Genomic DNA, 16,033 nt, shown 5'->3' with positions numbered 1-16,033 from the left:
CATACCACCTCTCTCCCTCTCCTGTAGCCATGAACTACCAATGGCTCCTTGGAGAGGAACAGGACCTCCTAACTTCCTCCCCATTCATGATTGACAAGCCCAATCTCAATCAGGTCTTATTCTAGTAGCATCAGCCACTGTGAGTTCACAGGGCAGCAGCCAAGTCTGGACCAGGAGACAACATCTTATATTACCCTTCTCTCCAGGCTTGAATAATGCAGTAAGAAGAAAACTTAAAAATACAAGGACAATTCCCGAGAATAAGTGTGCAATACTATTTCAGCTTTAGACAAATATGTCAAAACTTCTTTTGGGGTTCTAAGCTGGCTCAGAGCCCATTAGTTGTTAATAAACTTTTATTGTTGGTGATGAGGTCATGGGAACGTTTTAAGAATAAGAAGAGTTAGAGACTTGTTTGTAGGAATTGGGGCTCATCTGAGGAGAACGTTCCTGAGGCTGTGGCTGTTTGACTAGCTGACACTCACGTCCTGAGTCAAGCGCAAAGATTACCATCTTGAACTTCAGTGCAAACAGTGTGCTTAAAAATCTGTCAATAAATATGTGAGTGTCCAAGCCTGTGCTGGGCAGATTTGCTGAGGGTGGAGAACACAGCAACAGAGGAGATAAATAAAACCCCATCTCGTGGGAGGCATGGTGGAAGGGACAGACAGTGCACATATCTGCTAGAGAAACAGACAGGGGGTCTGTCGTTGCTAATAGACACAAAGAGTAGGTGCAGAAGAAAAACAAGAATCCAGCTCAGGGTCAAGGTGGCAGGCCAGTGTAGCTTTAAATGGGGGGATCAGGACCCAGCTCCTCTGGAAAAGGGCATCTGGAGCTGAGACCTGCTAGAAGCAAGAGAGTGAGCTGGACTATGTTCCGGGCCTGGGACCAGGGAGCAGTTTGTTTTTAGTGAGCTGAATTGTGAAGACTGGCGTGTTACTTTTGTACAGACAGTACTGTCTCTGAACTCCCTGTCACTTGCAATTAACCGTGAGTACACCCAGCTAGCTCATAAAAAGATCCAGTGTCTCTCCCGCTCTGGCAGCTAGACACCCTCATGTGCCAATGCCACCACCCTGGAACCCACTGTTGGAGCAGAGGAGAGACCCCACCCCTTCTCTGGGACATCTGCAGGAGCCAGCAGAGCAGTAACCCTTACTGTCCCCCTCCTCCCCCACTAAGCAGCTCCATTGCTCCCATTGCTTTTAGGTATGGTGGGTGAGTCTGTGTTTCCCACTAAGTCCTGGGACATTGAAAAGCATGACAAGCCATCTGAGCCCCTTTAGAGTCAGGAACATGTGGTCAGTGAGATGTCTCAGCAGGTAATAATGGTGCTTGTGACAAGCCTGATGACCTTTTCTTTTCTTTTAATAATTTTATTTTTCTTGGATATTTTATGTATTTACACCTCAAATAAAATACATTTCCCTCTCCTCTCCTATACCTCCTCTCCCTCTCCTCTCCTATACTCTCCTCCCCCTTCTTCTATGAGGATGCTCCCATTCCCACCCACCTACTCCAACCTCAACGCCCTGGTATTCCCCTATATTGGGAAACAAGCCTTTACCAAGGGCTTCTTCTCCCTTTGATGCTGGACAATGCCGTCCTCTGCTCCATATGTAGCTGGAGACATGGGTCCCTCCATGTGTACTCATTGGTTGGTGTTTAAGTACCTGGGGCTTCTGGTGGGGTTCAGTTGGATGATATTGTTGTTCTTCCTATGGGGTTGCAAACCCCTTCCGCTCCTTCAGTCTTTTCTCTAACTCCTCCATAGGGGTCCCCTTGTTCAGTCCAATGGTTAGCTGCAACCATCCTCATCTGTGTCAGTAATGCTTTGGCAGCGCCTCTCAGGAGACACCCATATCTGGCTCCTGTCAGCAAGCCCTTCTTTTCATCAGCGATAGCGACTGGGTCTGGTGGCTGCATATGGGGTGGATCCCCCTAATGACTTCAATACCCAGCCCAATTGTGAAGGAGAGAAGGAACTCCTGCCAGCTGTTCTCTGAGGTCCACATGTGTGTATCTGTGTGTATACTTGACCCCATCCCTCTCCCACATATAAGTAAAATATTTTTTAAAACATTTACGAGAACTAAGTGTGTGGTCTTTATCTAGATTTATACAAACGTCTCACAAATTTACTGTTTTTTATGTGTCTGAGTGTTTGTCTGCATGTATGTATGTGTGCCACATATGTGCCTGGTGCCCACAGAAGGCGTGGGATGCCCTGGGACTGGAGTTAGAGATGGGTGTGAGTAGTGAGCTGCCGTGTGGGTGCTGTGAACAACCTGGGTCCTCTGCAAGTGGGTCAAGTGCTTTAAGTGCTGAGTCATCTCTCCAACCTCAGTTTACCCACATTTTGCTGCTATTAAGTACTCAGAGTTTTCAGGGAGGGAAGGTGTTAGGTGAAAATGTGTATTTAGCTGCTTTTAAAATGCCATTTTCAAAAATGGCAGCAGTGTTTATAGTTTGTGTTCTAGTGAGTGACTTGATTCTCTGTTCCACCTGTCAGCTGCAGAGGCTGACTCAACCGGACGATGGCAAGGAGGGAACAGCAAACGTCACCGGGTCGCGGACAACCTCAATTTGTCTTACCGCTGTCCCCAGCAGTCAATACATGGCCCAGGGAGCATCCCATAAGTGATACCAAATGAATGAATGAATGAATGAATGAATGAATGAACTAATGAAGAATAGATTCAATGAAAGATGACACCTTTCAAATGTGTCAATGCTGTAGTAGAAAAGTGAACGAGAGGTACAAAGGGGATCTGGTCTATGATCCCCCTAACCTCAGAAACCAGGACAACCAGGAGTATGCATTTGAATGGCTCACAGGTAAGGCAAGAGTAAAGACATTCACTATGAGAAAAAAAATTACTAGTCCAGCATGTGGAGCTTTGAGGTGTGGCTTGCTTTGACTTAATTCCATGAAGGTTCAGTTTTATCTTGTAAGGAATGGTAATACCAACCCTGACCTCAGAAAAGTGCCACAAGAATTAAGTAGAATTAAGGCAATATCAGGCACCTTGCACACACACTGCTGACATGAAAAACAAAAACAAACAACAACAAGAAGAAAACCTCATACAGAGTGGGACCTCCTTTTTGCTCTGAACAGGGCTACAACCAATTGCACCCTATGGTTATAACCAAGAACATGGCTATTAACCAGGAGCCTAGGTTAGATGGAATCTCAGCTTTCTCACAGAACTGGGTGGCTTTAGGGAAGTTGCTGACTTTCTCTGAGCCCCCAGATGCCTGCGCTGTGTAAAGAGAGCAACAGTGCTTAGCTCGTCATGCTGCTCTGAGGATCACTTCAATCACTGAATGGAAACCTAAAGGTACCCGACTCCAAGGCACTAAGCCTGCTAGCTGTTCCTGTCATCATGGGTGCTTTCACGTCCTCATGCACACTGCTCCTGAGGGCTGGAGCTGAGAACATGGATAGCAAGTGACAGATGTGTCCCTGCTCTGAGTGATAGAAAAGTCATGGGTTCCTCAATGTCTCAGAACACCAAAGTTCTCAATCCAGGGACCTCAGGTTTGACAGCTTGTTAAAATACAGGGGTGGGCCCTGCTCTAAGTTCAGACTGATCGAGCCTCAGTGAGCTGAGACTGCATTTATAAGTTCCATGTGCGGCTGATGCTGCTAGTGATCCCACCATGGCTAGGTTATAAGAAAGGACGTCAGGAGCTCTGAGAGAAGAATAAGAAATAATCAGGAAAATATCAGAAGCTCCGAGGTCACAAGCTAAGGTAGGACATGCTAAGATGGGAGGGAGGACACCCTAAGATGGGAGGTAGGACACGCTAAGATGGGAGGTAGGACATGCTAAGATGGGAGGGAAGACATGCTAAGATGGGAGGGAGGACATGCTAAGATGGGAGGGAGGACATGCTAAGATGGGAGGGAAGACATGCTAAGATGGGAGGGAGGACATGCTAAGATGGGAGGGAGGACATGCTAAGATGGGAGGGAGGACATGCTAAGATGGGAGGGAGGACATGCTAAGATGGGAGGGAGGACATGCTAAGATGGGAGGGAGGACATGCTAAGATGGGAGGGAGGACATGCTAAGATGGGAGGGAAGACATGCTAAGATGGGAGGGAGGACATGCTAAGATGGGAGGGAAGACATGCTAAGATGGGAGGGAGGACATGCTAAGATGGGAGGGAAGACATGCTAAGATGGGAGGGAGGACATGCTAAGATGGGAGGGAGGACATGCTAAGATGGGAGGGAGGACATGCTAAGATGGGAGGGAGGACATGCTAAGATGGGAGGGAGGACATGCTAAGATGGGAGGGAAGACATGCTAAGATGGGAGGGAGGACATGCTAAGATGGGAGGGAAGACATGCTAAGATGGGAGGGAGGACATGCTAAGATGGGAGGGAAGACATGCTAAGATGGGAGGGAGGACACGCTAAGATGGGAGGGAGGACATGCTGAGATGGGAGGGAGGACATGGTAAGATGGGAGGGAGGACACGCTAAGATGGGAGGTAGGACATGCTAAGATGGGAGGTAGGACACGCTAAGCTGGGAGGGAGGACATGGTAAGATGGGAGGGAGGACACGCTAAGATGGGAGGTAGGACACGCTAAGATGGGAGGTAGGACATGCTAAGCTGGGAGGCAGGACATGCTAAGATGGGAGGGAGGACATGCTAAGATGGGAGGAAGCACTCAGCACAGAGCCCAGCAGATGGCAGGCACTCTGCAAACATGAGCCATCGGTGTTGTTACTATCGGGCCACTCTTTTGTATGTCTTCCCAGAGTTCTTTCCCTAGAAAGGTCATCTAAATGGGCAGAGACTTGAAGCCTAGAAAAGAAAGTTTTACCTGAGCATGATGGTAACCACTGTAACTCCAACACTCAGAGGGCTGAAGCAGAGACTTTGATGCCAGCCTGGGCTACATAGAGGGTACTGGGGCCGCCAGGACTGCATAGCAAGACTATGTCCCTCAACCATTCCCTCCAAAAAGAAACAAAAAAAAAAAAAAGGACACAGAAAGATGGATCACAGGGTAAGGACACTTGCAACCTAGCCTGAAGCTTTGTCAATTCCCAGAACCCACATGGTGGACATGAGAACCAGCTTCTCCTGCGAGCTGCCCTTGGACCACCACATGCATGCCACGGCACACACATGTGTGCATGTACACATAAATGGTTTTAAAACTAAAACATTTTAAGTCACAAGATTCAACCTTTAATTACAAACTGTCCCCAAGTGATTAAAAGACCCTGATGCACAAGGTATTTGGGGCAGGGTCTTCTGAGGAGCTCACACATTACACCAGAGTTTCCAGCAGCCAGTTTTGAGGGCAAGCATTTTCCTGGTTTTTCATTTTCTCTTCTGAGTTTGCACATTCCAGATAAAAAATGAATTCTACAACAGTGAGAAGTGGCTACCAGAAATGGTCAGGGTAGGTTTGGCTGGGCCTCTGCCTCAGATCAGCCCAGCCCTCTGGGATGTGTTCTGACATCTTGCTAGAGAAGGGTCGATGTTCCTGCCATTTCCTTTGGAAGAATATTCCACAGTGAACTATGGCTTATTGTCAAGGCCTTGCCTTTGAGCTTCCCTTTCTTCTCCTGACCCACTTTCATACTGCTGAGGCCTTTTGCACAGTCACGCACAGCGCCACCCCCACCCCCTTACGGGGCTGCTCTTCCAGGGCTGACATTCAGAGACCACCACCTCCTAAACTTGTCTGCTCGCTTAGCCAAGACAAGCATGCATAGTTCTTTTTATCTTTCTCCATAAGTCAGCCTCCACATCCCCTTAACATCCTTCTCCCGATGTTGAACTCCTTCCCTCCAGCTTGACTGCCCGGAGCTCTTGTTCCAGTCAACCACAAGATGCCTAGTGCAAGGGAAACAGCCAGCCTGAACCAGTTTCCGAGCACTCTCTCCACGTTGCATTGCCTGATGCCAAGGGTACAGAGCCCAGAGCCCAGCTGTGGGATCTGCGAGAGAGAAACAGACCCTGCCAGGTGACCAAGCCTGCTCAGGCAGGCTGGCAGCCTTTGCCACCAGCTGTGGGGTCCTTCTAATGGAGCTGGCCCACTTGGATTTCATCAGGGAAGCACACGAAAAGCCACACGTGATGCTTAACCTCTCCTTTTACGTACACTCCTCATTTGGCCCCTGACGGCCAGGCTGTGGCAGCGAGCAGGTGTCTTACCTGGAAGGTGCCCGCGTGGTCTTCTTCCTTATCGCCTTCGCGGTTCTCTTTGAGAGCAATTAACGTGAAGCCTCTGAAGTAGGAGGGAGGGGCAGCCGAGAGTGTCACTGTGAGAGACAAGAAAGCCACCGTCAACACAGCAATCGATTGCGTTCCCTTTGACACGTACGACCAGACCTGAGAGCTCTGTCAACGTTCCATCCCCATGGAGGACAGGGCAGAGGATGATTGGTAAAGGCTCATCAGCTCCCTCTTCCATTTTCAGAGTCTGCTAAATGCCAGATCTGAAATCTGACCCAAAATTCTTTTTATCTTTATTTCTTTACTTATTTGTCTGTTTATTTCTTTTTGACGAAGAGCCTTGTTGTACAGTTGGGGCTGGTCTCAAATTCTCAATCCTCATACCAGGACTTCCCATGCCTCCTGAAGTCTCCCTTAACCAGTCAGACAGAGGAAAGGGGAGCTGTCTCAATTATCTCAATTTGATAATGAGAGCCCTGGTCAGAAACTCCCATCTTGACAATAAGCTCACCCTGCTACACTTCTATTAGGGTGAGCCAAGAGGAATCTGGGCTCCTTTAAGATGTCTAGGGCGACACATATTGTTCTCTGTTCTCCAAACGGCTTCTCCTTATCTTCTGAAAACTCACTCCCAGTCCCCTGGTGCTTGCTCAAGTTCTGCTGACCCATTGATTTCAAGTCCTTAAGTCCTTCACCATAAAGACCTGAACCCTCTTAAGATAAAAAATGCTAATCACCAGATGAGGATGCTGCCACTGTGAAACAGTGTCCTGGCTGAAACAGGTCCTCACAGACCTCAGGCATTAGGACTCAGCTATGCTGCCTTCCTTCCTAAAGTCCTGACCCTAATAAAATTGATGAGACCAACAAGTCCAGAGAAGGATGCAGAAGACCACTTCCTTTCCTGGTCCTGGAACAGGTGTCCCTACAGTTTGCACCGCCAGAACCACATACACCAAATATATGCCAAACACAGCTCCCAGCAAACATGACACAGCAGATACTGTGACTGCAACTATAGCAACTCCTGGCTAGGGAGGAAAACTGAGGGTGAACTTTTCTGGCATCTCTCCCAGGTCTAAAACCCTTAAAGAGTGAGGTAACCTTGGCTAAGGTAGTGGCTCTCCAATAAAGGTGGTGACACCCTGGATTGTATAAGAAGAGACACTGGAACTCTTAAAAAGGAAGACAAAAAATAAAATACAAATAAGATATGAAAATTACTTTCTGTATTACTTTCCGTTTGTTTCTGTGACTCATACCTGACCAAAAGCAACTTTGAGAGGAAAGATTTATTTGATTGACACTCCCACTCCATCACTGAGGTAACTCAAGGCAGGAACCAGAAGGCAGACCTGCTTGCTATTACAAACAGAATCACCTCTGACCAGGGACCTCACTCATGACCAAGAAAATATAACAGGAGCCATAAAGGACTGCTGCTTGCTGGCTGACTCCCAGACTCCTGCTCAGTTAACTTTCTTATACGGCCCAGGACATCTGCCTAGGGATAGTGCTACCCACAGTGGGCTGGAACTTCCTGATTCAATTATTAAGATAACTCCACCACCAGACATTGCTACAGACCAATTTGATCTAAGCAATTCCTCAGTGAAGCCTGTAGTCTCACATGACTAGGCTTAGTTAACAATTAAAGCTAACTAGGGCACATGCTTCAGGAAACATTTCATTGCCAACGATAAACAGACTAGTAAATGAAAACATACATTTGAATGTGTATGCCATATATATTCACATACACATATATGGAGAGAATAGGACCCAAAAAGTTAAAAATGCATAAATAAATAGAAGTTTTATGTACTTAATACAGACTCTAAACTCACTGACTCCTGGCTTTGTATGAAGATGACCTAGTTCAACCCCTTCCATTCTGTGACTAGACCTCTGAAATCCAGAGCAGAGAGATTTATTCAAGCTCCCATCATACAAGTTGCCATCTGGATTCCAGGTACTTTGCCCCTAGTCAAGGGCATTTCTCCCGGCTGTAAGCCATAATGATAACTTCTGTACAATGCTTCTAGAAGTCTGGGGTTGCCTTCTAACCCAGTTCACAAGGGACAGGAGAAGGCCTGTGCCACTGCTTTGTATAGATTTACCTCATACTACCAGACAGTGGTCTAAAGACTGCAGAATAAAGAATGGTGTCAGTGGGTGCTGGGGATCCAAACTCAGGTACTCATGCTTGCTTAGAAAATTATTTACCTGCTGAGCCATCTCTCCAGCCGTACTTTTTATATCTCTTATATATTTGGGTGTGAGCCTAGCCTTTAACTGTGAGATAGCCTTTAGCTATCTCTCCTGTCCTTTATATCTCTTAAAAAAGATACTGAACATTTGTAGAAAAGGAAATAAAAATAATCACATCTGGAACTTAATGGTAACTTTTAAGAAGTTACCGGATTTTCTTCTCTGATAATTTGAAATTATGAGACTTTGGGGCTGGAGAGACGGCTCAGTGGTTAAGAGCACTCGTTACTCTTGCAGAAGACCCAAGTTCAGTTCCCAGATCCCCAGTCAGGCAGTTCCAGCTCCAGGTAATTCAACAGCTCCTTCTGGCATGCAGTGCACAAACATACATGCAAATGAGCGCATGCACACACACACACACACACACACACACACACACACACACACACACACAGCACTGAAATAAATGAAACTTTAAGAAAAAAAAAAGAATCATGAGCCCCACTCGCTCTCATGAATCTAAAAAAAACCCCCCAAGATGTTGAAGATAATCTGGAAGCTATTTTCCCTTTGAAAAAAAGCTTATCAGAAATCACATCATATTAAAGCTGAAAAGGCACATTTTACATAAAAATACCGACACAATTAGCATAATATCTATGCTTGCTTCCAAGAGTCAGTATGTGACGCAAATGAGTGGGGACATGCCAGGTCTTTACGATCATAACTTGGAATTTAGTAGACCAATGGAGAACAGCAGTGCTGAGGGAAGGCAAGATGGCCCAGTCAGGCAGTGACTGTGCACGCCTGAGGCCCTGACTTTCATTCCCCAGAACCCATGTAAAGGTAGAAGACGCAAATCATCCTCTGATTTCTATATGTACCCCATGACAGGCACACGCTCATGTGTACACACCATACACACAAAATTAATAATAAATAATAAGATAAAATATTTTAGAACAAAGAATTGCTTTTGAAAACAGTGGTAGATCCTATTTTCAGTAATAAGATTATCACACTGCAGTGCACTTTGTGTTTTCTGTTTGTCTTGAGGCTTGTAAGCCCTTCAAGGGCTAGAACCACATCTGGGCTCAGGGCAGTGATCAGTGATGTGCAATGAAGCCTACAGAATAGTACTCATGGTCTGTTAGTTTCTGAATTGTCAAGAATGCCAATCTTCTTACAAACACACACGTGCGCATGCGCGCACACACACATACACACACACACACTATATATATATATATATATATATATATATATATATATATATATGATGCATAGATTTAGTGCAGTCTAAATGAAAGTCCCAATGTATTTCATGTGATATTGAGAACCTGCTTCTAAAAGTCATATGGAAATGCATGGTGCTAAGAATAGTCAAGGCAATCTTGAGAAAGGAATACAAAGTTGTGGGGCTTATTATTTCCAGATATGAAGACTTACAGAGCTATGGAAATTAAGTCAGTGCTCTACAACAAGGAAAGAAGACTGAGCCAATTAAATAGTGGAGGGCTCACAGAGAAAGCTCCAGAAAGCTATGGGAAGTGCAGATGATACAGAATGCGCAGCAGGACAGAAAACCAATGGTCAAGGATGACCACAGGTGGCCCTCCCCAGGTTGTGCACTAAGTAAATCTATGCAGGCTGACATGTTACATAAAACACAATATGCTAAAGGTTTTGGGTGGCGGTGTGAGACAGTTTGCCGATGACACTGGAGCAGAAAATGTTTAGGACATAAAACAGCAAAGGTCATAAAACTGGAGATGCATAACGAGGTGCTGCCGAACTTTTCCTGTCAAAAGACACTATGAAAAGGGGAAAGGCAGGTCATGGTGTAAAAGATGTTTGCAGTCCTATAGGCACTATCTAAATTATGCCACGTCTTGCTAATCAAGAAGAAAGACAATCCAACAGAAAAGACCATGGGCAGATGCGAGAGCTGATACTTGGTGAAAGGCTCTGAACCTCCCCAGCCAAATGGGAAAGGCAAATGAAATTCACAATAAAATACTACCAACAGCTACCAGACTGACTGAATATGAAGAATTAATAGCAAACACTGTTATCTGGAACGTTCACACATTGTTGAGGAAAGTGAAAATTAGCACATTTGCTGGAAAACTCTTCAGCACTTTGTTGAAGCTAAACATACACATTCCCCACGGCCCAGTTACACAACTTCAAAATGCACGGTTATGTGCATTCAATGTTCTTAGGAGAATACTTGGGGAGATGGCCTTCAGAGTAGCCCCTGACTGGAAGCATCACTAAGTTGGAATAGGTAAATGGTGACACCGTCCTGGAAGCAATGTCTAATGAAAACGAACAAACCGGGCTGTTCACTGACATGGATGAGTCACAAAGGTAATCCCACGTTGGAAAAAACCTGACACAAAGGAATACACATGGCAGGGCTGGGAGATGCTTCAGTCGGTAGAACGGTTGCCATACAAGACTGAGACCCTGAATTTGGGTCTCCAGCATCCACAGAAAAGCTGGGCACAGCAGCACACATCTGTAACCAGCACTGGGATGCAGGGCAGGTCGGTCGCTGGAGCTCGTTAGCTAGAAAGTCTCTGTGAGCTCCAGACTCAGTTAGGAACTTGTTCTAAAACATAAGGTGGGCAGCAAACCAGGAAGACATGTGTTACCATTCTCTGGCCTCAGTACACGCGTGCACATGTCCACACAAGCAATATATATATACCACAGAAACACATACAGAGAGGGAGGAGGGTGAAGGAGGGGAGAGAGAGGGAGAGACAGACAGACAGAGAGAATAGAGGTGGTATGGTTGCATTGGTGAAGACTTACAGAAAAGATTGCACTAGGCAATCTCTGGTGCTAGAGTCAAATGTGTGGGAGGAGGAGGGAGAGTGATGTGGAGGGTACACGGATGTTACCACAGCCTTGGTCATGTCCCAGTTCATCATGTGAACTCTGGCTAGACTGGTTTCTTCACCATGTGATAGTCATTAAGCTATATCATGTGTGATTCAATTATTAAATTTTTTCTTGATTGCAAATAGCCCTCTTCCTGTACATTTATTCGGTATACCTGACAAGCCAGCCGTAGGTTTGGTTTCCCAGAATGCTGCATTCCTGCAGGTTCTAGAAAACTAAGGTCGTATCCTTTCTTGCCTATTAGATCTATCACACAAGATGGAGGCTCTGGAGACGGAGCTGGACTCTGCATGGGGTTTCAGTGCGTAACTGCCACTGGAAATGATGTTATTACACAGTTTAATTTGAAGGCAGTCGGGAGGCCCTATCCATCTGGTGGGCTTCATTAGACTTCCTCCTGAAAGAAAGGCGCAAACGTACAGCATGTTCTGCATCCCAGTAACAACCAAAGATGACTGCTTGGTGATAAATAATAGGATCTTCCCTCTAACGACTCCTCCCAGTGCCTCCCAGGAGAGGCCATTAGGAGATCCAAAACTTGGAGAAAAATGCTTACAAAGGATTAAAAATACAAAATAAAAAAGACACAGCGAGAAGGGCTATCTGGAGTCACCCTGTGAGCACACACAGGGAACTGGTAACGGCAAGGATCCAGGATTAGAACTCCAGAGTTCTGCTGGTTAATTAGGAGACTCCTGGGAAGTGACCTGACCATCCTGTTTCCCCATTTTAAAAAGGGAGGGGTGAGTGACATGGCCTTACAGAAGTAAGTATAAAGATGAACTAAATTCACATTGACTCCAATGGCCAGCATCTGTAGATGGGGCGGGGATGGTCAAGGACTACGGCATGTTGAGGGGGATGGTATGTGGGTGGTGATGATAACACTGTGGATGGAGAAGAGGACACTGATGACTGTGATGTTAAGGGCCATCGCAATGAGGACCACGGTATTCAGCAGACTGATCAGTCAAGTGAGTTGGTCCTCAGGGGAAATTATGGAAGGAAAACTCCAGTCAGCACCAACCAAGGTCTGCTAGGAGTGGTCTTCACAGTAAAAAGTTATAGGGAGAGTTGGTGCAATCCTCACAGTTTGCTGAACAGTCTTGTGGTCCGCCATACTCACGTGTGTGGGGGCGGGGCTTCTTGCTCCTTCCACCCCTGCATAGTATAACACCTTCTTGTGCTCTTTGGATACCTCTAACTCAATCTTAATTAAATATATATTTATGAAGTTATTTGTTATACATATGCCTTCCTTAACAATCCAGAAGCTTCAGAAAAACAAAACAAAACACAAAAAACCACAGACCAACTCTGTCTTAATTGTTTTTTAAAGATTTTATTTATTTTAAGTATATGAGTACAGTGTCACTGTCTTCAGAAGCACCATAAGGGGCTGGGGATTTAGCTCAGTGGTAGAGCGCTTACCTAGGAAGCGCAAGGCCATGGGTTCGGTCCCCAGCTCCGAAAAAAAAAAAAAAAAAAAAAAAAAAAAAGAACCAGAAGCACCAGAAGAGGGCATCGAATCCCATTACAGATGGTTGTGAGCCACCATGTGGTTGCTGGGACTTGAACTTAGAACCTCTCTCTGGAAGAGCAGTCAGTGTTCTTAACCACTGAGCCATCTCTCCAGACCTTTGTCTTCATCCTTAATACATAGTAAATACCTCTTGAATGCATGAGAGAGGAAAGGCTCATTTATCTTCTGTGCACACAAGGATCATTTCTGCTCCAGCCCAGTGTTCTTATGGCTGACAGTGTATGGCCCTCCCGTCTCCCCCATCCATTTGCTTTGCTGTTGTTGATGTTGCTCTGCAGTGCTGGGCATCAAACCCAAGCTGGGTAAGAGATGGTTAATCGATATAACCCCAGCCCTACCCTGTGTTTACTAAGTGCCTGATCTGTTCCGTCCCACTCCCACATTTTTAAAGAAAAAAAGCCATTGCTTCTGCCTCTTAGGAGCACATAATCTAATAGCTGGGAGGAAAATGTATCTCTTGATCATGTACAAGAGGTATTATGGGGGTACAGAAAATGGGATCTGGGAGCTCAGAGAAGGGGAATGTCAGAGTCTACCTCGAGTTGAGTGAAGGAGGCTTTAAAGAGGAGGGGCATCTGAGCCTCACTGTCGGTGAGGAACAGGGCTTTGTCCAGCGGAGAGAAGGAACACCATCTGTGTACTAAGTAAGGAAGACACATGGGCGAGCTTTGCCTCTAGAAACTGCTGGGCTGGCCCAGATCTATGATGAGGTTACCCAAAACATCAAGATGGATGGCTGGTATGGGACCCAGTCAGGGAGACAGAAACTGAACATTCTACTGTTCTCAGAAGTCTGCTGACCTCTTGCCTCAGCAGAACGGTGTGACCACAGCCTCCTGCTACACCAGTAACCAGAATCTCCCACCACCCTGTAAAATGTCTCCGTTTGCCTTTTGAAGGTTCTTTTTCTGCTAATGCTCTTCCACTACACTCCCACCCAACTAAAGGCACCCTATGAAGCCCCAAACTCCTTTCTGGCAGGGCTGTATTCTCTTTTCCTAGGGTCAGCCTGGCAGTTCACTCCCTGAATAAAGCTTTGCCTGTGGGTCTCAGTGTGGCTCTGGTGATCCTGTTCTCCTGGTAAGCCACAGAAAACCCAGGATCAATTCTATATTGTCCATGTTGCATGCTGGAAGGTAGAGTGTCTTCAGAGGCTAGATGAGGAGGACGAGTAGGGTATAAATGGTTGAGGACCTTCTAGGCCTGGCTAGGAAATATGAATAGTCCCTGGAGATGTTGAGAAGCACTGGGGACTGTCCCATTTATACTTCAGGAAGGCTGGCGGCTGTGTGATCGCTGGGTTATACACTTAGGCTGAACAGCGGCTCTCACCCTATGGGTTGTGATCATAAGAAAACTTATTCCCGATACTCTTAAGAACCCCCAACCATAAATTTATAACTGTAATTCTGCTACCTAGTGGTGTCCCCATTCCTAAGACCTTCAGAAATACGTGTTTTCTGGTGTTCAAGGCCCACAGGTGGGAACTACTATGCTAAAAGCTTACCTGGGTGGTAAGAGTTTCTCTGGCTTGCCCTGTTTGTGTAAAAACTCTTTCACACTGAAGCCTCACAAAAGGTATGTGCCTGTTACCCTTTCAGGCCCTGTGGAATTCCATCACCCTCCTACCTTGTCTCTGGAGATTCAGAACTAGACCTGCAGATCCCCAGTCCACTGGCTCCAAATAGAATCTGGTCCCAGTATCACCAGATAACCAGCCCTGGCCATCTACAACATGTATGTTACTGAGGTGCCTAAGACATAATGTTATAGCCTCAACCACAATGGACCTCTTTCCTCAATTTATACCATGGACTCATAGATCACCAAGGCATTAAGTAGGCCACAGGAGCAAGGTGGTCCCCATCTACTTGACTTGGAGGGTTCCAGGAAGTAGAAATCACATGCTGCATTCAGAAATTTGGAACCATTCTCTACCCAGATAATTAGAGCAGAGCTACCAGGGAAGGGCTGGTAGACAGGAAATCAGGGCTGGTGACCCGGCATGAGCAAGTGTGGCCATGGAATTAGGTTGTACCATTTCGTTACATTCCCGTCAGCAGTCAATATTCTCAGTATTTTCAGGTGGAAATGACCCCACCCCCTATTCCAAATGAGATTGTACACCCTGGGAATTGTAAAGGCCACCTCTACACAGTGGAAGCAACAAAAAGGCCTTCTTCCAAATTCCCCTCTTCTTATTTTTTACAACTTTGGGCAAGGCACTTGTCTTTGTCTCGCTTTCCTTATGTGTAAACCAGCGGGAATGTTGTGTACCTGTCTTGTCATTAGGCTAGCTAATGAATTCATAATCGTGAGCCCATAAAAGTGTATGCTAAATCAATAAAATACATTTAAAAATAAGTCAGTGTCCTCCATGAAATTGGGATCGTGGTTATCAGCTAGTGGATTGTTGCAAGGCTTAGAGGAGATAATGAGTATGACTCACATGCAGCGTCACCACGACGGCTCCTTCTCCCTCCTATGTGTCACCTCCTCACAGTATACATATGGAAGTCCTGAGCTGAACAACATGGTCACAAAATGAGAAAGGATGGCGCTAAACTTTGGACCTTGAATGTCCCCAAAGGCCCATGTGTTGGGCTATGGAGGGAATGATGAAATTTTAGGAGGTTGGGCTCAATGGGAAGAAATTTATTCATTAGGACTATACTCTTATAGGCAATATGGAAACTCTGAGTGCTCATTCTCCCCCTCCCCAACACACACTGTCTCTGCTTCTCTTTGTCTTTGTCTGTCTCTGTTTGTCTGTATGTCTCCCCCAATTCCCCATTACTATGAAACAAATAAGACTCCTCAGCTGACACATTCTCACACCACGATGTAAGGTACTGTGTTGCCACAAGCTCAGACAGGCAGAGCCATCTGACCACGGACTGATGCTAGTCAACATCTCTTCTAGAAAGTTGATTGTGTCACACACATTGCCACCGCAATAAAAGGACTAACACAACTAAGAAGCTATTTCTAGGAAACCAGCAATGTTTCAAACTATTCAGAGGAAGGTAGGAAGCTGAAGGAGACCCCTATGGGTCCTCCTAACCTGACCCTGTAGCCAATCCCCTGTCTCCCTCCTTAAACACCATCATGAAGCAACTGAGCTCAGATCCAGTCTGCCTCCGTGCCCTC

General features: G+C 46.0%; 1 protein-coding gene across 1 annotated transcript in view; it reads right to left on the bottom strand.

Annotated features, from left to right (window-relative positions):
• Window positions 1-16,033, bottom strand: part of Spon1 (spondin 1) — a 294,634-nt gene that overhangs the window by 266,495 nt on the left and 12,106 nt on the right. Inside the window, 1 exon segment of the mRNA NM_172067.2 lies at window positions 6,196-6,302. Within this exon segment, the coding sequence (NP_742064.2) occupies window positions 6,196-6,302 (107 nt within the window).

Source organism: Rattus norvegicus, chromosome 1 (assembly GCF_021556685.1).
Source record: "Rattus norvegicus strain SHRSP/BbbUtx chromosome 1, alternate assembly SHRSP_T2T, whole genome shotgun sequence".
Classification (NCBI taxonomy): domain Eukaryota; kingdom Metazoa; phylum Chordata; class Mammalia; order Rodentia; family Muridae; genus Rattus; species Rattus norvegicus.
Note: the sequence above shows the minus strand (reverse complement) of the source record. Positions and strands in the feature narration are given on the sequence as shown.